At 47.8% G+C, this 19,478-nt stretch overlaps 1 protein-coding gene across 3 annotated transcripts in view; it reads right to left on the bottom strand.

Annotated features, from left to right (window-relative positions):
• The window catches only part of LOC144174167 (uncharacterized), a 239,773-nt gene that overhangs the window by 61,791 nt on the left and 158,504 nt on the right, over window positions 1-19,478 (bottom strand). For all 3 annotated transcript variants that reach the window (XM_077702674.1, XM_077702672.1, XM_077702673.1), the window contains exons 5-9: window positions 18,352-18,710; window positions 15,064-15,102; window positions 14,523-14,612; window positions 13,752-13,782; window positions 12,739-12,784 (exon numbers count right to left, since the gene is read on the bottom strand). In XM_077702674.1, the coding sequence (XP_077558800.1) occupies window positions 12,739-12,784; window positions 13,752-13,782; window positions 14,523-14,612; window positions 15,064-15,102; window positions 18,352-18,710 (565 nt within the window). The remainder of the gene's footprint in view (window positions 1-12,738; window positions 12,785-13,751; window positions 13,783-14,522; window positions 14,613-15,063; window positions 15,103-18,351; window positions 18,711-19,478) is intronic.

Here is a 19,478-nt window from a genome sequence, read left to right as displayed (position 1 = left end):
TGCGCCACTAGTGCAAGCTGTGCCATTTTTTTTTTTTTTGTACTCTGTCGCTCGCCCTGCTGACACACCAACGCAAATCAACGCGAAAATGTTGACATGCCCCATCTAAGCATACGCAATAAAGTTCAATCAGTCCAAAACTTCGGAGGAGCGCGACCACGCGGAAAGAAACACCGATAACGGCCCCACAGACCACCTCGGTTCGCATCGGTACTGAATTACTTTTCTCGGACGAAAAAAAATTGCGGCGGGCTGTTTCTCCCCCTGCGCATCATTGGAACCCATCCATTAGGGGCCACTTCCCAGCGGCGACAGGCTCGCCGGTAAACCGCCCAACGACGAGAAACGATTCGCGCGCCACGCACGCCGACGCCGTGGGATCCGCCGACAAAGATGGGGAGACAGCGAGTTCAGAAAGCGGGCACAAACAAAAATTACAGGGCAAACACGGACGCTCCATTCATCACGCGGGAACATTTTTTCGATCTCTACAGCTCTCTTCCCCCTTTTTCGTGCGCGTCACACGGCTACCTCTTTCCCCCCTCCCCCTTGCCTTAATAACGCGACGGCGGCGAGGCGCGACCAAAGACCAAGCGGCGCTATTATGCTGATCGCCGACGACTCCGCGTGGTCATTTATTACCCCCCCCCCTCCCCCCGGTACCGAGGGAGGAGGGGACCAGAAGGGCAGGGGAGACTCGCAGTTTTAGCTTTTTTTCTTCCCCCTTTTTAGCAAACCCGCGAAGCGCAAAACAAAGGCCGGATAGCGTTCATTAAATCCTTTGTTATCGCTCGCCGCAGATACACGGACAAGTCGGGACAGAAAGGCGAAAAAAAAAAAAAAAACACCATGTGGTTGTAACGGCTCCGGGGAAAATGAACACACTTTCGTGCGAGAGACTTCTTTTCCGTCGTAGGTTTCATCACAGTATATAAACCGCCGCTATTCCGTTCCTTGGACCGAAATTGCTCCTCCCTGAAGTCCCGCTACGTGTACTTAATGTCGGTCATTTGGCCGGCCTCACCGTGGGCTTATACTAAGCAGCAGGTTTTCCCGAAACTAACGCCCGCTTTCTCATTAGCCCGCCATAAAAGCCCGCCGCTAGAAAAGGACGCGACCAGAGGTCGACAGCACGGGTTTGTGCGCTAACGAGGTGGCCTGAATGGCTGAAATGTATTTAAATATCTTAACCAACGATCGCTGAATGCTCAAGCATACAATGAACTAATAAACCAATCATTAAACTTTCAAGTTGGGGGAGCGGCGAGGATGCGGAGACCGCATACAAGCACACGCGCTGCGGAAAGACGGGGAGAAAAGCACCGTGAAAGCTCCCGCATGCGAAGAGCTATCCAATCCATTCCTCGAAACCTGGCAGCGGGCGCAAGGCACGTACGCACAACGCACCCAAGCGCACGCCTCGTAGAAGAAAATACGCCCAGAAATTGACGTCCGAGATCGTGAGGAATGGGGCCGCTTCGAAAAGCTAACAGGTCAAATCTCGGATCCGCCACGTTCTAGCCACGCTCATCTTTCACCCGCGAGAGCCGACGGTGGCCGAATGAATAGAAGGCGTGCACCCACACGCGCTTCTATTGCAGATTACGCGGAATCTTCGAAACGTGCTCCCGTTTCCAGGAAAGCACTTTCTTCCCCTCCTGTTGCGAGGGGAAGCGAGGAGCTGGTTTGCTTGTTACCAACAGAGTTGCCGCGCGCACGAAAGAACGAGAGAGAACTAAGAAAGCGCGCGCCGCGTCTCGACCGGTAAGCAACCACTCCGCAATGCGAAATTCCGTTAGCCGTTTTAATCGCGGCACCATCGGAGGTACCTGCGTTTTTTCCGAGAGCCGCCGAATGCAGAAACCAGACCACAGAAACAAACAAAACAAGAACGGAATTCGCATTCTCCGAAGAGAGCGGACAACTTGGTTAAGTGTTGCTTCCCCTTTCGGCGCAGCCAAACCCTCACCACCGAGCGTTTCAATCTATCCCCACCCTTTCCACTCAGCGGCGCGGATCGGTAAACAAGATCTCAACAGCAAGAGTGCGGCGTAGCAAACGTTTCTGTTTTCTCGCTCTTTCTTTCGACGGCTATTCTGTAAAATGGTGTTTTCTCAAACGCCCGCGTTCCCTGGTACGTTCCGACACCGATGTTACGGGAGTAGGGGCGGAAAGGAAGACGAACTAGTTCCGCAGCGCGCGGGTGCGGTCCACCACCGCGAGCAGACGGGGCCCGACGTTTGTTCAGCTACACGACGACGCGAGATGCTGGCCGGGAGGCAGGCGCCAGCCCACCGCGGAGGCCGTAAACACAGGTGCGAGGAAGAAAGGCGCTGCTGCCGCAACCAACCCCGATCAACAGCGCCCGTTGCTGCGATAAGGCGCAGCTTCCTTTCCACGGAAGCTTCTCTGCACCAAAGAGCGTTCGCACGAGCCTCGCGAATTAGCGCTGCATGCAATGGTTAAAACGGGCCAACTGGACCGTTTTAAACAATTTTTTTTTTTTTCCCAAGCGCTGGGCGGGATTTCCACAGTCAGCTGACTGAGTCCGCACACCTGCTGCACGACGCCGTCGGGTAGAAAATTTCAACGCCGCCATGCCTGCCGCCACAAATGCTATTGCACAAAAGATGCGGATAAAAAGCACAAGCAGAACAGGTTGGAGAAACACTAAGGGATACCGTGCTGCGGTGCAGTGTGCACCACCCAGGAATCACAGGGCAAGAACGGCAACTCAGCTAAAAGCGTTCGGCGCGACGCTAGACTGCACTTAATTGGGGCATGAAAAAATTCCGGAAGTACCTAAATGACTACGTATAGACAACCGTGAGGTATACCAGTCAAACTGCAGCACCCGGACACCTTTTGACTTCGTCCACGCTGCCGGCCTTGCTGAATTTCTGTGAACCCATCGTCCCAGGCACTCGCTTAGTGCAATAACAACCGAGACGCACTCCACATGAAAGTGACAAATTGTATTTGAAGGCACTTAGTCCCCACAGAACGTAATAATTTAAGCAAGGCTGAATATTAGACCAGAAATCAGTTTGAGTGTCAGAGGCGTCATCGGAGCTTTCACAATGTACTTTAAAGCGCAAGCACGAACCGAACTACCACGGGATGCTCTTCTCTGCGCCCCCTTCTTCACACGACAAAACCCCAATCAACGGTCTTTCTTGAAGCTCAAGACTGCTAGATCTAGTAACCGGGCAAGGAACATTTGCGAAAAGGAAAAGCGCATAAAAGTCCTGGAGCGACAAATACCCAGCTGTTTGAAGTGTGAACAGTAACAAGCTGCCAAGAACGCACGCCCGCACAGATGTGCGCCTGCGGGAGATTTGAGTCAATACTGTGAGCTCGTCAAATGGAGGCGCCGCTCCACCGGGCACACAGATCTAACAATGACAACAATACAGCACGAGCAAGAACCGAAAATGTTGGTGGAGAAAAAAATAAAAAAAAGGAGTCGAGCACCTTCCATCTGCCCTGCTGCACTCTCACAAACTGTCGTTTGACCTGCCATTCTTCCGCCGGCAACACATAAACAGCCACACGTGCTGAGAGAGAGTGTGTGGTTGTCGGTGTGTCATTATTTTCCAAATGTTGTCTTTAGCTGAAGAATGTGTTTTTTTTTTTTTGTAAATGGTACAATATACTCATTACGAGCTCGGAGCTTTGTTTCCGGCTTTGAACTACACGAGGCATCCTTTTTAATTCCAAGCTGCTTTTTACAGTGGGAAAAATGTAACTAGGAGATTTGTACAGCTAAAAAAGAAGATTTTGAATTGAAAAAATCACAAAATGAAAAGAAGGTCTGGATGGGCTTGGAACAATGGGATGCAACACGGATATGTTACCTTCTCTTGTTGGTTAGTACGCTGTAGACAAAGTGAACCAACACCTACCGACAATGCGTTACCAATTCATCAGGGCACCGAAGGCAACCGAAACTGCCATGCCTACCTTCACGACTGCAACAACTCAAATCGACTGCCTCTGCACAAGGAACCAGCTACTGCAACATTCCGACCCAACATGTGTAGGCTAGTCGCGCAACCTGAACATGGAGACGCAATCGGGAGTGGAAACTTGCGCACCGGCAATAAAAAACAAAGTGATTCCGCAATCCCCTCCAGAGCCACCAGGAGATGCCCACAAGTTAATGAATGGCAGATAAAAGCATGCTGCTAAACTAGAAGTGCTAATCTTTCTTCAGCCCCACCTGTTCGTGCTGTTAAATCAAATCCCACTGCCCTCATCGCAACGAAACAAACGCCACGCGACGAGCCACACTGCGGTGTTCACGCAACACCAGCTTAGGCCCTAGTCTGCCACTTTCTGTCCTCCCATGTGTCCACTGCGGGCTCTCCTTTGTGGCGCTTCTTAATCCAATAGAGTGAACAAGCTTCTCGGCCCGTGCCTGAACCGCAGCGAAGAGGCTTGACGCAACATCGGCGGTCCAGAAAGGGTGGGCCCCACAGCCAGCTCGGATGCATAAGTAATGGCAACAAAGTGCAGGGGGTCAGCGCACTGCAGCTCCGCAAAAGGGCTTCTGCAAGCCGTTACGCGCAACCACGAGAAGTGGAGCGAGGAGGACAGATAACACGCGACTAGGTTTCGGTGTTTGTGGGTCGCAACCAAGAAAGAAATCTATACAAATGCTTAAAAAGCGTCCTTCCAAGGGACACTCGCGAATTGTGAAACATACAGGGTGTTGCAATGCTATTATAAAGACCTAGCATTCTTTTTGTTGGCGTTGTACAGACAATTCAGTCATTTAGACACAGGTGGCAATTTATGGAGCACCATATCCAGCCGCTAGAACCATGATGCCACTTACACAGTAATTTTGCAATGCAATAAATTACACAAGTACTTCACAATTCGCACAGTTACGTCACAATTAGCAGCCTTCCTCATGAGGCGCCATCGACAGGCTTCTACTAACGGCGAAATGATCCTAATGCACCTAATGTGGTATTTTGAGCGAGCGAATTCTTTGCCCTTCCAAGGGTCGTTTTGTCACCAACAAAGTTGCATGCTACAAACTGAGTTTTCCTTTCTGGGCATCCGTATGTAGCGCAGTACAATCAATGATTGCAACGGCTACCTGTGCACAATGTTGCCAATCGATGAATAATATCAAAGCTTTTGAGAGTGCACTTATCTAAACCCTGCAGGTGTGTATACGAAAACGCTTTCAGTGTTGTAAACGCAAAATATCGCACCGAATAGACACACCAGCCAGGGGATAGCCCTCATATTAAAGGAATTGGAGCAGGTGAACGTTGACTAGATAAGAAAGCCTGCCGATTGCACTGCAGTGTATGAAGCGTGGTGTGAGATGAGGTTGGGACAAGGGGAAGCCACTTCTTACAGTCCCATTTTTATCAAAAAATTGTTCAACTGATACCCGTCGGTGCTTCAGTGGTGTATTTGCAGCGCTGCTGCACTCTGAAGATTTCCGGAAAACAAAATGGGTACAATGTCATGGTAATACCGGCGAAATCTGGCACGAAAGTAAAACAAACTTTTGCAAATAAAGCAGTTTTTCTTCTCGCCAATGGAGCATGAAATTTTAAACCAGGCTTAACCCCTGTAAGTTTTCTTTGACCAAACTCTTGCTTGAACTCTTTTAATAATAAAAAAAATCCCAATTGAGCAAAAAAAAAAAAACGAAAGAAAAAGCCCTCACGCTCATTTTTAACTGTACAAATTGCAACAACGCTTCCTAATATACTTGTCTGTTGAATGAAACGATGACCATCACCTTCTAAATCAGAAACAGAAGCAGTAGCAGACTATTCTCCTATTTTTGAAGTTGACATTTCATAGAGGTCCCTGTTCTCTCTACAGTGACAAATAAACTTTTCAGAAGTTTCTTCGCTCAAATTGAGTCTAATGTACAATAGGGAAACCCTTCCCTGTTGCAGTGAAAAACGTTGAGTCCTTGCCAATAACATGATTTTAAACGGACACTAAAGGCTGAACAAAATTTTCTTTTAATTGAAAAATGATACGTTTTGTAGCTCTCTCGGCTTTTGTTCAACGAGCAACGATGCGTTATTTGCCGAGAAATAAGCAAACAAAGCTGGCTTTTCTCTACCCCGCTTCTGTTTCATTTTTTCGTGATGTGGCGATTGCGTCACAAACTAGGAGCGAAGCACTGGCAGCATTGGTGCGGTCTAGAGCGTAAATGTTGGCAACGGTAGCTTTTACGTCTCCAAGCAATGGCGGACTGCGGCACGTTTCTCTGGACGAGGAGGCTGGCTTGAACGTTTGCGATTTTGACCGACAGAATCAGAAACACGTTTTTAAATGCTCGAGCGGCCGGTGTGCCTGTCTACTCTGGATTCCCAGACCCCATTCAGCCGGCTGGCCGCGAAGCCTCTTTTGAAGCAACAAGTGCTGTTTCGAATATCAAGTGCGGGGTCACGGGTTCCCGGCTGGCGCAGCTCAGGAGGGCGCCTCCATTTCACCTCATCTGGCGATCACAGCCCCCTTACATTATCTTTTGTCATGTGGCGCGAACCCAGCGTGACAAACATTCTTCCCAGCAGCCGTGCCGGCAGTTGTCATTGCCCACGCTCCTCCTCGCTCAAACATAACAAGGGGAGAGTGACGCATGCTTTGCGGATTATTAACGACGGCTCGAGGTGAACGGGCGGTTCGGCCAGCTAACCACTCGCAGCAAGTTCATTTCACGGGCGATTATGTTCGAGCCGGGCACACTACACCTATATCAACATTTTAAATGAAGTTCGTTCTGGCGCTTCTAATGAACTGACGTTAGCTGCTTCCTGCAGGGTGTATTGCTTGCAGAAGCTCAGGCACCCACTGTCATGTGTTATATAGATTTCAGTAACTGCGCACCATGCTTTTTGAAAATGAAATTGAAAGCTGACTGAATAGTGAGGGAAGCAGCCTGCCTTGCAGTATATAAAAGCTGTAGTCTGTTTTTCAGATACGGTGAGCTCACAGAAAGTTTTGATTTACGTTTATTTCCCGTGTTCAACCCCTCAGGAACTGTTTATTTCAGGAAACCATCTACATAGATGCTTCTCCAATGAGCTCTCTCCGCTCACCATTTTTGTGATGTCACAAACCGTGGTACCCAAAAGCGTACGGGGTGTAGTCCCGTTTTCATGTTTCTGGCGTTTTCTGTATTATTAAGCAACTGCCTGTTGTGAGAATGGTGTATAGTGGACTCCCGTTAAGACGAACTCGTTCAAGACGAACACAATTTTTCCGCTCTTGTAACAGTCACAATGCAAAAAACCTCCGCTTAAAACGAATTTTTACGGACTCTTCACGAGTTCATCTTAACGGGAGTCCACTGTATTTAGATTCTCGACACCAGAATCTATCGATACAGGCCAACTTCTATCCACCCTTTAGTGTCCCTTTAAGCAAATGAACGTCATGATCCGAGTTGAACGGAAATGACTGAATTCAACCAACATGTCAAGTATTCACCAGCTAAGCATACAATCTCCTCCTGGGTTGGCAAAAATAGGCTTGCTTGGCTCAAACAGAGTAAGGGGAGCAGCTTGCAGAACATGTGCAGTGAAAAAGAGTAGCACCAATTACAATAGAGTGTTTCATGAGCTTTCTACGACTGCATGCAACCTCCTCCTCCCTGGCACCTCACTGTTGGCGTTCCTAGCTGTAGCATACGCAGTGGCTTAGCACATCATCCCGTCCCCTTTGGCACCGTCCTACACACTCTTAACAGTCTATCCCCTCTCCTCTACCTCATACCGTTGGAGTATGGCGTTTGATTGTGCTGTTCAAGCCCACACTTCGCACCAACAGCTGTGCCAACTATACTTCCAGAGTACGAGCGATGCCATGGACACGTGCATGTCCACCATTATAATGACCTCGCATGAATGCTGTCCTGCAAACTTTAAGTTTACGATCACAACATAGTAACAGGCAATGTTCATAGCGTCTGCATTGATGATATCGATGATGTAGTACGGGCATTCCTCTTTACCCACTTCCCCTCGCTACCCGTCCCTTTTCACCTAAAGGGCTAGCAATGTCATGTCATGCTTTGTTTAAAACCCAACTGTGTACACCATTGGCTCTAAATGGGGGTCCGCGGGGCATTTAAAGGTCCTCGAAGAAATCCCTGAAAGTACCCCCGTCCTATTTCCTCCTTCTCACCAACACTTACTGGATGCAGAAAGGTGCTTTGTATGTTTAAGAGCCGAAGTTTTACCATTGGTTTTTTTGTACAACACGCCAGCTATGGAAAAAGCCAGATGCACGACAGGCCGAGCGGCAAGAGCAAATTGTTTCATAATAGGACACGTGTGCATCAGCACAAAAGTAAGACACAAATTGCGGGCGTCAAACAAGTATGTGGCCGACTATAGCTGCAAGTGCAAATTGTATGACGTTGTGACTTGGATCAACGCAGTTGTTCATGGGGTACCACGTAACTTTAGCAAGCCCGAAGGGGGTCCCCGGCATGCTCAAGGCTGAGAACCACTGGTCTACTACACCGTACCCTCAGAGAGCTTTGGTGTCAGCATTTCAACCAGCCACTCACCTTTTAGCGGCAGGAAAACCCCAATGTGCAACATAAGATCTGCTGATAGAAAACAGCTAACGCTCAAGCTGTCTTCAAGGGGCCATGAAGACATTTGAAAGAACTAGCCATCAGTAGCTAGCTCAGCTCCTTTCGCAGCAAGAATTCGAGAAACAGAAAAACTTCTAACGTGCGTGCCACAGTGATGTAACATGGGCCAGAATTCAAGTGATGAGATCAAATAAATCAGGAGAGCCCACTGCAATCACCCAATCATGTTTAACCATGTGCAGACTGTCACGAGGGATGGTCTTGCAGGCGGCCAACAGGCGTCTTGGGGATGTCGCCAGCCATCTATTCCTAACATCGCACAATGCTTGCGGACAAAACCCTATTCTACAGTACCTGGTGCATCACCCAGCACGCAGAAACAAGGTCTTCCAAGCGTTGCCTAGAGAGAGGTGCCCCTTCAGCTTACGCCAAGAGTGTGCACTCTTTTCCGTGACACCGAAGTGGCACTAGTCGGACACGTTGCTGTTGGCTTGCGCATACCTATAATGTTTCTTTTAAATGCTGTGGGAAACTGGCACCAAGTGCCTGAACTTATCTTGAGCAAGAAGAAAATAGCACACACACGTTCACTGACAGCGCGAGAAGCAACAAAACAAAGATGGTGCCGCGCCTGATTTTGATGTTGCTGGCGATGGTGCCTTTGCGGTTTGGGTGGGCCCGATGGACTGCCTGGTTGCTAGATGACACATAATATCAAGTCAATGACGAGCATATAGGTCGAGGGGCGACTTTTCGGCAAATTTCTCGGTAAAAAATCTCGACCTATATTCGGACTTCTACGGTTGATGATTGCCAATTGCACAATCAAGATTCTATGACATCACAGAGAAATCGCCGGAAAGTGCTAAAGGGTCGCCACTGCTTCATGTTTTCCTTCATATCTCAATCTAACTTGGAACTGTCATGCCGAACTTATACTAGCAAAGCGCTGAAAATAGCTTGGCCTCCTAACGCACCATTCACGGCAGGCTAACTCAATCACCAGGATTCATCCTTATCTTTGGTTAATTATACCATCACAGATTATGCAACTAATAAAATATGGCACTCCCATCATCTTCATCTTACCAACTTAGTAAAGACCGTTCCCAATAAAGGCTGACCTCCATGCAGCGAAATTTCTCGACGAACTTCGCGCGGCAGCCGCTCAGTTTTCGCCCACCCCGACCTCCATGCAACGTGAAGCGGCGAACACCGCCGCCGAGCGAGCTGCTTGCATCAAAGTTGCCAGATGTACAATTAAAAACAACATCTGCGTAAATATAACCTTGCTCGAAATTTGTCTTCAACAAAACCTAACTAGGAAGTAATCAAACTTAATGTAAACACCTGAAATAATGTGTATTTACTTATTTGTTTACTGTACAAGCCTTTTTTGGAGACTGGCTTCATAGTTAGCGCACAAACATTTCCAAATGGCAACAATGGGTGAAGCTGCTCGGGGGTTTTGTTTTGCTCTTGTTTTGCTTTGCAGATACTTTCAGTTTCACGCGCTGAACTTCTCCATTTCGACTACACTTTTGCACACCGCGGTACACTCCAAATGGCAACTACCTACCGTCACCGTCTTCTCCTCTCCATGCTTACTGTACAAGAGATACAACTGTACCCAGAAAAGGTGCGAAAGGAGCGTCTGCTCTTTGACTGCCGTGTGCGCAGGCGCTCTGCGCAGACAGGAAGTACAAAGCTGTGATTGGTTGCGGCTTCAAAAAGCCGTTTTCCGCTTCCGGTCGCGCCGCGCGTTCGACATCCAGCTCACGTAGCTCGCCGGCAAACAGCCGTATTTACGACACCCGCCATTCCCCGCTTTTTCGCCAACATGTCACTTGCATGAAGGTCGGCCTTAAAGCTGAAAAGTTCATTTTATCGTCATATTCTCCGCACCAAGGTGTATCTTCACTGAAAAAATCTCTTGACCTGCCGCCTCGTGCCATGCGCAGAAAATTTTCCGGGTTAACATACTTCCCACCTTTGTTCCACAGGGACCGCTCGTCTTCACACACTCACATTCGTCCCGCACTTCATGTCTCATCTCGCCTTGATCATGCGCGTAAAGTTATTCCGATCTTTGCCAGGACTAACGGCCGTCGAAATTCCCCCCTACTGCTCAGTAGCACTGAATGGAATTCATTACCATCCCACTAGCAAACTTAACTGAGACATGATCTTTTAAAATTGCCTTTTTAGATTTCCTTGTAAATTAAAATTTGTGACATCTATAGATATACAGTCAAAACCCGCGATAACGAAATCCCGCGGGTACGAAATTCCCGCAGCAAAGAAATATTTTCGCATCCCCGGCGAACGTCCATAGACGCCCATGTATTTTATATCTCGCGGCAACGAAACGTTTTTGGAAACTGATCCCGTGTTAACCAAATTCGGTGCAAGTTTGGTCGTCATTTTACCTACCCATTGGAGGGTAACTGTGTCCAAAAAGTGCTCACGCGCATTTTTTTGGACTCAAAGTGCATAACCTTCAGCCACAGCACGCTTGCATGGCCGCCGCCATATTTGTTTACAAAAGACCGCGCGGCCGGCGGCCGTGAAGGCAGTTTCATAGCGGCACCATAAGGGGGCGACACATGGTGACTCAAGTCGTGGCTTTGGCTTGGGCTACGCTAGCCCACTACCGCTGAACAGAGCGCGTGCGTTTGTTGTTTGTGTGTGGCGATTGGCATGTTTGCTCTCAGTAAGATGCCTTCGCCAGACCAAAAGTGGAGGTTTTTATCGCTACGACATAAGGCAGCCATCATGGCCCAAGTCAGTGGCCCAAGGGAGGATAGCGCCGACGAGTTTGGAAACGCCTGCAGCTGGCTCAACCATTTTGAAAAGCAAGGATCCCACCAGTTTTCAATGGCGCACGTGCACAAAACAAAACAGTGACAGCTGTGACCTTTCTCGACGTCTAGAAAGCGGTGCTCACTAAGTTTTGTAAACAGTATTGGTGCAACGAGGTGCCATTCTGTGGCAAAGTTCGTAAACAGAAGAAGCTGGGCTCCACTTGCATGATCGGACATACTCGGTGCCGAGGGCCAGGGTGGAAAACGTGCAGAGAAGGTGAACCCACGGAATGTTTTGGATGCGTTTGACATGATCTCGTTGTTCTTGGGCGCGCACGACGACTAGCAATGAACCACTTGTACAGTGATAGCTGAACTGTGACGCTGGCTGCAAGGTAAGGCTCAGGAAGTAATATAACCGACTTTAGAAAATAAATTTTTGGTTTGTGGCCAATTTCCCGGTCGTTTATGTTTCATTCTCGCGGCAACGAAATTCCCGCAAAAGCGAATTTTCTTGCTTTCCCCGGTGGTTTCGTTATTGCGGGGTTCGACTGTACTGCGGTTTCTTGCTCGAGCATTTCTGCTGTTTTAACGCGTTTTGCCACTCATATATTACCATTTCTTTTAATAAGTTGTTGTGCCTACTCTGTATGCAGTTGACTAACTGTTTACAAATGTTGTTTAATTGTTTTTTGTCTGTGTGTAAACAAATCCCTCCCCCCCATGTAATGCCCCCGGGACCTTAGAATAGGTGACCGGTAAAAACCGCAAAGGCTCATGGGTGCGTCGTCTGCTCTTGCCACTTCCGGTTCGAGATCTCGCCTGGCCTCCTGTACGCCGACGGCTTTTACGCACGCGTGTGCGTGTTGTTTATTCGTCACAGGGTGCTTACCTTTCAGAGCAGCCCCTAGTAGGATTCATCGTTGTTATTCATTGAATGCGTGATGCATGAGCGTTTTTGCTTTCGATGGAAAAAGATAAACAACCAGCACACGCTCGCATGAAAGCCGCCGGCCTACGGGAGGCCAGGAGAGCTTTCGAACCGGAAGTGGCGGGACTCCGCGGGAGCAGACAATGCACCCGCCGACTACAGCATTCTCTTCCTTTTTTTTCCCCTTTTCTGCGTCAATATATACATGACTTAGCTAAACCAACACAATCGCGCTGACTTCACGAGTTGGATCCACGCTTGTTGTTCAGCAGCCAGTTGCGTATCCCTGGATGCAGACCACAGCTTCCTAGATTCTACCCAGACCAGCAGAAAGGGGTGTGCAGCCCCGTGTTGCAGCTTGGAGTGCGCAGCTGGAAGAAATTGTATGCCATGCAATAAGGGGCACGACTTACGGAGGGCTGGCCACTTTGCGAGGATCCAGGAGGTGCTTGGAGTCCCCTGTGGCAGCAACAAAGCAAGAATGAACGTCACCAACTACTCGAACCGTTAACACGGCACTACGCAAACGCTGCAGTGCACTATCGGAATCAACCTCAAGCAAGTGAACGCTGAAGTTGAGCCCATGAAAGTTAACAACAGCCAGGAAACAAAGCCACTGACCATTCATTTTCTGCGTATTTAGCATGTAATTGCCGTAAGCACAGTGGCTAGATCTCAGTTTAGAAGACATACGGCTCTTGCGTTCTTACACCCAAGGACAGGTCTACAACTCATTCAACGCTTAGTTAATGGCTGCCACCAATGTGTACCTAAGCACAGTTACCTTGAAGTCGGAGCGGTTCTGACATGCTCTACAGGCAGAGATACACGTGAACTGTTATTGGATAGTTATCTTACAAAAAGGGAAAAACAGGAATATTTGCACTGCAGTAGTCTGAAGAAATACTGCAACAAATAGCAGCCTCTCGAACAAACTAAAGCAGCTAACAGTTGCAGCAAAGAAAGAAAAAAAGAACAGCGAAGATTTGGCTCTGCTCATAAATTACATGTTTCCGGAATAAAAATCCGTTGTTAGTCTGCGCTGCTTCCTGTATTATACATGCCTGTTTCTGCGTCCTCGTGTTACTGCGCAGTTATATTATGAATCAATACCAACCCGCCCAATTAACTGTACTCCTAAAGAAAAGACCGCAAAGTGGTGCTATAGGGCCATTAATCTTCTGTACCACCCTGCGATTCAGCAAAGACTCCAGATATGAGCCTTTGAAACCTCCAGAGCACAGCAACATATGAAGAGATTTAAATGCTAGCCTCGCTGGTTCTAAATCAAAGTTGACTCGGCAGCTGTTAACCCGTCTCTGAACCCAAAAAGGCCACAGAAAGGGTATGTGCAGCAATATTTCTCAACCAATGCATTTCACCAGTGGTTAGCAAAGGTCTACGTATGAGTGATGGTGTGACTTACCGCTTTCCTCTAGGTGATTGGGCACTTGGTCCTGCAAACAGATTGTGCAATTCATTGGCATCTGTCTAATAGGTACTTGGCAGAAACAAGCGCAAATGGACAAAAAGGGCAGAAAGCAAGTCACCCGCAACTAAATAGCCACCAATAGTTACAATGGTGCGATTGATATGGCAGGTCTATATCAATGCAATGCAAGGGAGCGAACACAAGTTGTCCTGTATAATCAGATTACGCTAGTGAACATATGTGCCCACCACTCTCGACCACACCTGTTGCTTCACACACACGCAAGATAAATCAATCCAATTAAAAACAGGTATCATTGCTCCATGCCTTTGCCGACAATGAAACTTTGGAGATCACAATGCTAAAACGGGATCAGATGAGCTCAATTAAAAAAAAAAGCAGTAAAATTACAGCTCGTAGATGCGAAACCAACGCAACCAAGCTTTATTAAGCACACTTTGAAAGAGAGACAAGAACTTTAGCTGCTAAGTGTTAGCAGGCAGCCTTCCTCACTACAACGGGTGGACAAGTGTTGCTTCAGTTTGGATTAGGTCAAATGTCAAGCCCTGGTGAACGAGTTCAGCAAAAAAGATTTATGGTCGTGAACATGGGTGCTATCATCCTATGATGCACTCGAGAAATGGGGGAGAAACGGTCAAAATTGCGCTACGTTCAGCTATCATCCTATGATGCACTCGAGAAATAGGGGGAGAAACTGCGCCAAGGGTACCGTGACGTCATTTGCAAGTAAGCACCCATACACACCTGCGCTGGCGACGTAGGAAAGCTGGGCCGGCGATCCTCCTTGCGAGGGGTCTCGATGGCCGTCAGCACAGGAGGAATTTTCTTCATCTCCTAGAAAGACAAGAGTGCGAATACACGGTCAAAATTGCGCTACAATCAGCCTTGATTAAACTGCAGCATCCTAAGACAAGAGAGCAGCAGCTGACTACGCTGTCACATCCGACACTTCAAAAGGCAAAAACTGGGTCTGTATTTGTAGCTGTAGCCCATGGGTTACTAAATGAAAAGAAAATTGGCAAGCTGGACCTCCCCCATTGATTTAGAATTAAGCCCACTGTTAACAGTAGTTAATGCATGTACATTTTGTGAGAGTTTTGCATTACTTCCAGCCCCTTAAAGCCAGCCCTGAAATGTGCTTTGCATCAGCAGAGCCGGCTTGCACAGGTTCAAACCAAGTCTTTTGGTACCGATATGCAGCATTTTATCGCATGAAAAAACATGCTGCAGCCCCACAAGCATTAGGGATGAAAAGAAACAAAAACAAAAAATCATGCATGCTGACCTTCAGGATGCTTTCAAGCTCCGGGTGCGCACTGGCAGTCTGCAAATCACAAAAATAAATGTTCCAGGTCACAAACCGGTGCTGCAAAATTTCTTTTTCTTTTATTTCTGTGTGTGAAAGTAAAGTGAAGTGTGCATTTTGGTCTTACTTTGCTGTCCAAGAAACTTGACCAAAACAGGCGCCCTGCTTTAAATTCCATATCTGACACCATGCCCACGTTGCCTTTACACAACCAGACCCTTTTCAAAAGTAAAAATAGCCTTGCATATGTTAACAAGTTACGTATTCTTAACACGTCATAAACATTTAAAAAAAATGCCAACTTAGCAAAACCGCAAGTTTGTATACAAGATGACACGCCGTTCATAAACGATACAGTACAAGCAATGTTACCAATTTCCAAACATAGGAGCAAGCGTCACAACAAGGCAGTTCTAGGGACACTGCTTTTGCGGACATATCAAAACATTGCAGCACGGACAAGCGACGAGAAAACCCAAACATGAGCACTATTTCAGCCACTGCACAGAATTAAGCCAGACAAACGTGTTCCCCGCCATTTTTTTCCTATCCCTGGAAAAAAAAAAAAAGGAAAAGAAAGAAAAGCAAGAAGCGATGCACGTTTGTGAGACAACAAGGATCCAGCCACAAACACTAAGCGTGGCCACTCAGACCAATTCCATTAAGCCAGAACGACTCTCCCGGCCCCCTCTGTCAAGCAGACTTCCCCAAAGCACTCTCTCGGTGCTCAGCAAGAAAAAAGGCGCAACGGACAACACGCCTCCAAAGACTTAAAGAGAAGAGGCAGCAACGGGCCCCAAATCAGATTCACTGCAGACCCGTGCGGAAGGAGAAGGCAATCCTAAGGCACCGTCACTTTTCGAGTCCAGCCAAGAAAGAAAAGGTGAAGAGAGCGAAACACGGAACATCCAAAGGTTAAGACCATTCCGTCCTCTGTCTCCCACCAGTGGCATGGCTCGAGAGCAAAGACAAAACACGCCAATAGGCCAACAGAGAGGGGAAGCAAGGCAAAGGAGCAGACGGAAAGAGGATTCGGAAGAGAGGGGGAGCGGTTCCCATGGCAACGCTTCCCAGCAGCCAAACCAATCAATGAAGACCCCATTTCCTTCTGGGGCACCATCCTTTTTCACAAAAAGACACAAAAGGTGTCTCCCAACAGAGAAAGCCCTGGCCCATCTTTCTGCACTGGTACTGGCCAACCAACCCAAAGGCGACCAGACGACCAGACTGCAAGCAATAGAGTTACCCATGATAACAACATTACTAACACGGAACAACCTGTTCGCCGTGACATACCGTAAAACACCAACATGGGGGGAAAAAAGAGAGAGAGAGCATGAACGAACGAATGAACGAAGAAAGAAACAAAGAGGGAGAACATGTACAGCCTCAACAAAGACGCACCAAAAGCTGCTGTCGTCATTGTTTAGCTGAGCACAGAAAATGCAGGCAATGAACGAGAAGAAAGTACTTGGTGGCAATTGCCTACCGTGCTCAAGGAACTTGTCTAAACTGCCACAAAGAATACAAAAATTTCACCACATACCTTAGGCCACAATAAAAGTTGTAATTCGTAAAAGACACCCATCATGCACAAACTCAATTTCGCTTGCTCCATTCCCAAGATGCACTACAGGAGCACTGACAGAAGTTTGTGTTTTTTAGCTTTTTTTGTTTTTACAAGTCCCTAATAGCCCATACAATATACCATGCAAAAATGTTTACTTTGTTTTGTTATTGTTGCTGTGCATGAGCTTGTCTGTTTCCTCACTGAGCAATACGCATACCCCTGACAGAGGACCGACCAACCACTACGATTTACACCTAAATGTGGCACACACCTCTTTCCATCAGGCTGTCAGATCGTTGGAAGCAGCAGAGCAGCCAAGCCATCATTCACTGGCCTCTCAAAATCGTGGAGATAATACAGATTGGAGATTGGTTGCATGCAACATCTGACGCCCAGAATTTAGGGCAGCAGCCTCACGAACCAAACCAACCACATCAGACTTTAGAAATCAAACTCCGGCATCAGTGCTTCCTCAAAAGTGAAATGTTATCTGTTTGGGCACCAGTTCGCAGCTGAAATCTACTTGCCACAAGTTACATCAACTGCAAGAGGATTTTCAAGAAAATATAGGTGCTTTACATTGCGGGGCAATGCAAGGTGCACATTACGTCAGGACACCCTATCAGAGCAAACACTGGAGCAAACAACGCTGCAAACCAAAGCACATTGCTCAGTGGTGAATGCTGTGAAAGCAGGCCTGCTCTGTCCATCAACATTGAAATCCTCCAAACAGAGGAGTGTAAACAAATGTGATACTCAGCAACCCTGAAAATAAATTGAGAAGCTAGAAAAATTCAATAGCCATAATGAGGAGCCATATGCCAAATCTGGAATTGTGGCAACACAGTTAATTTTCAGGCACCACAATGTTTTATTCTGAGTTCTGAATCCCACGGTGCCATAAAAAGGCATTTCTAATGCTAAAGAAGCCCTGACACCAAAGCTTTATTGCTTAAAAATGATACGGTTCCCTTCAACAAGATACCAAGATGGTTTCCAGTGATTATAGGTGTAAAACATTTCTTGGAACCGCTTTAAAATCAACGCTGATTGCCGCAGCCACGAAAAACGGCTGCACAGCCGTTCTGTGACGTCAGATGGGCTGGTGGTTACATAGACGGAAAAGTTGGCGCACAGACTAACGCTCACCCTTCGCTCTCTCTGCAACAAGCATGTTAGTCGGGGACAAAATGGGCAAGCCAGGGCACAGCAAAGATATAAAACAAAACTACATTTTCGTGTGGCTCGTGGCATGTTTTGTCATTTTCTGCCCCTTTGCCTCCACTGCCACCCCTGTGGGCGGGCATGAAAGTTGTGCTTGCATGGTTTTTAAAGCCCACATAAGGCCTACCATGTGATGTACAATGGAACATAAGAGCTCCCCAGACCTACCCCCATGCTCTCAGCCCCCGAAATAGAAACTGATGAGATGAATTGCACTGTAATTAACCATAAGCAACACGATGACCACTCTTATAGCAGTTCATAAGAGCAAAAGCCAAAGTAAAAAACAAATTCTGTGTCAGCACTTCTGAATGCCTTTTCCTCCGTAGCTTTATGTTCGCGATGATCAGCAGATGTCACAGCTCCTCTCGGATCCCTGATTGACCCGTCTCTCGTGGTCACAGACCACAGACCCAGATTTGTGACTTCACCAAAAGGAGAAAGAAAAAGAATCGTGCCCCAACCGGACTCACCCCGCTATCCGAAGACGGTGGAGCCGGGATCTGGAGCCAGGGCACGGGCCGCTTGGGCTTGGACTCGGTGGTGGAGCTGCGCGATGCGGAAGAGGACGAGGAGGGCGGCTTGTTCCCTGTGGCGGGGCCGTTGCTCTCTGTGCGCACGGTGAGCGACGAGGAAGAACTCGTCGATGACTGGTGCTGCTGGGTGGTGGGCGCCGGGGTGGTGCCGTTGTTGACATCCTTGGAGGGTGCCCGCATGGCAGGGGGCCGCACCACCAGGCCGTTGGGTGGCCCTTGGCTCGAGGGCGGCACCGGGCAGGACGACGAGGGGGGCGGGGCCTTGGGGTTGCTGGGCACCGCATCCTCCGGCCGACCTGAAAGCGACAGCAGCCGCAGTGACGTTCGACTTTCTGCACAGGGCGAAAGGTGACTTTTAGTCTAACCACTGCCAATCAGTAACAGGACGCTAGAAAGCTTCTGCAACACCCTCAATGGCAGAGCGACACTGTGTCAGGTGTCATCTAGTTCTTCGTAGAATCACAGATCCAGAATGTGGTAAACCCAGAGCATCCACAGGAGTCCATGTAGCTTTGACGGGGGCATCTTTTTTGTTGCTGAAAAGCCTTTGGCCTTTTCATGCACGGGGAGAAACAAGGCCCATAAAAGTGTGCCTTAACTGACTACAATTATTTCAAAGCATGAGCCATCATGGGTGCTAAACAGGGAGCAGGACATCCTTGAAATTTAAAACACATCCCTTCATGAAACAACAATGAGAAAAAGGCCTGCACTAAGAGAGAGGTACACTACGTGATGCACAGCTAACGCCTTTTTCAATGTCCTAGGCAGTAGCGTAACTTATTAGCATATATCAAAATAATAAAACTGGCAAAAGCTAATATAAATAAGTGCAGAAGCCCTTCAATTTTCTCACCCTGCCTGCCCCTCAAGTAGTTTCAGTGCATGTGTAGAACAATAGCTGCACAAAAGCTTTTGATGGCTTTTCCATCAATAACGAATATGAGAAAAGTATTCTCCAAAACCAAGGGCCTTAAGAGCGAGGGTGTAGACAGGTTTAATTTAAATGCCTTAGTGCAGAAACCAAAATAAATTAACATTACACGAATTATTGCTATTTTTAT

Source organism: Haemaphysalis longicornis, unplaced genomic scaffold (assembly GCF_048455015.1).
Source record: "Haemaphysalis longicornis isolate Haplotype H1 unplaced genomic scaffold, Haemaphysalis longicornis Haplotype H1 scaffold_3, whole genome shotgun sequence".
Classification (NCBI taxonomy): Eukaryota; Metazoa; Arthropoda; class Arachnida; order Ixodida; family Ixodidae; genus Haemaphysalis; species Haemaphysalis longicornis.
Note: the sequence above shows the minus strand (reverse complement) of the source record. Positions and strands in the feature narration are given on the sequence as shown.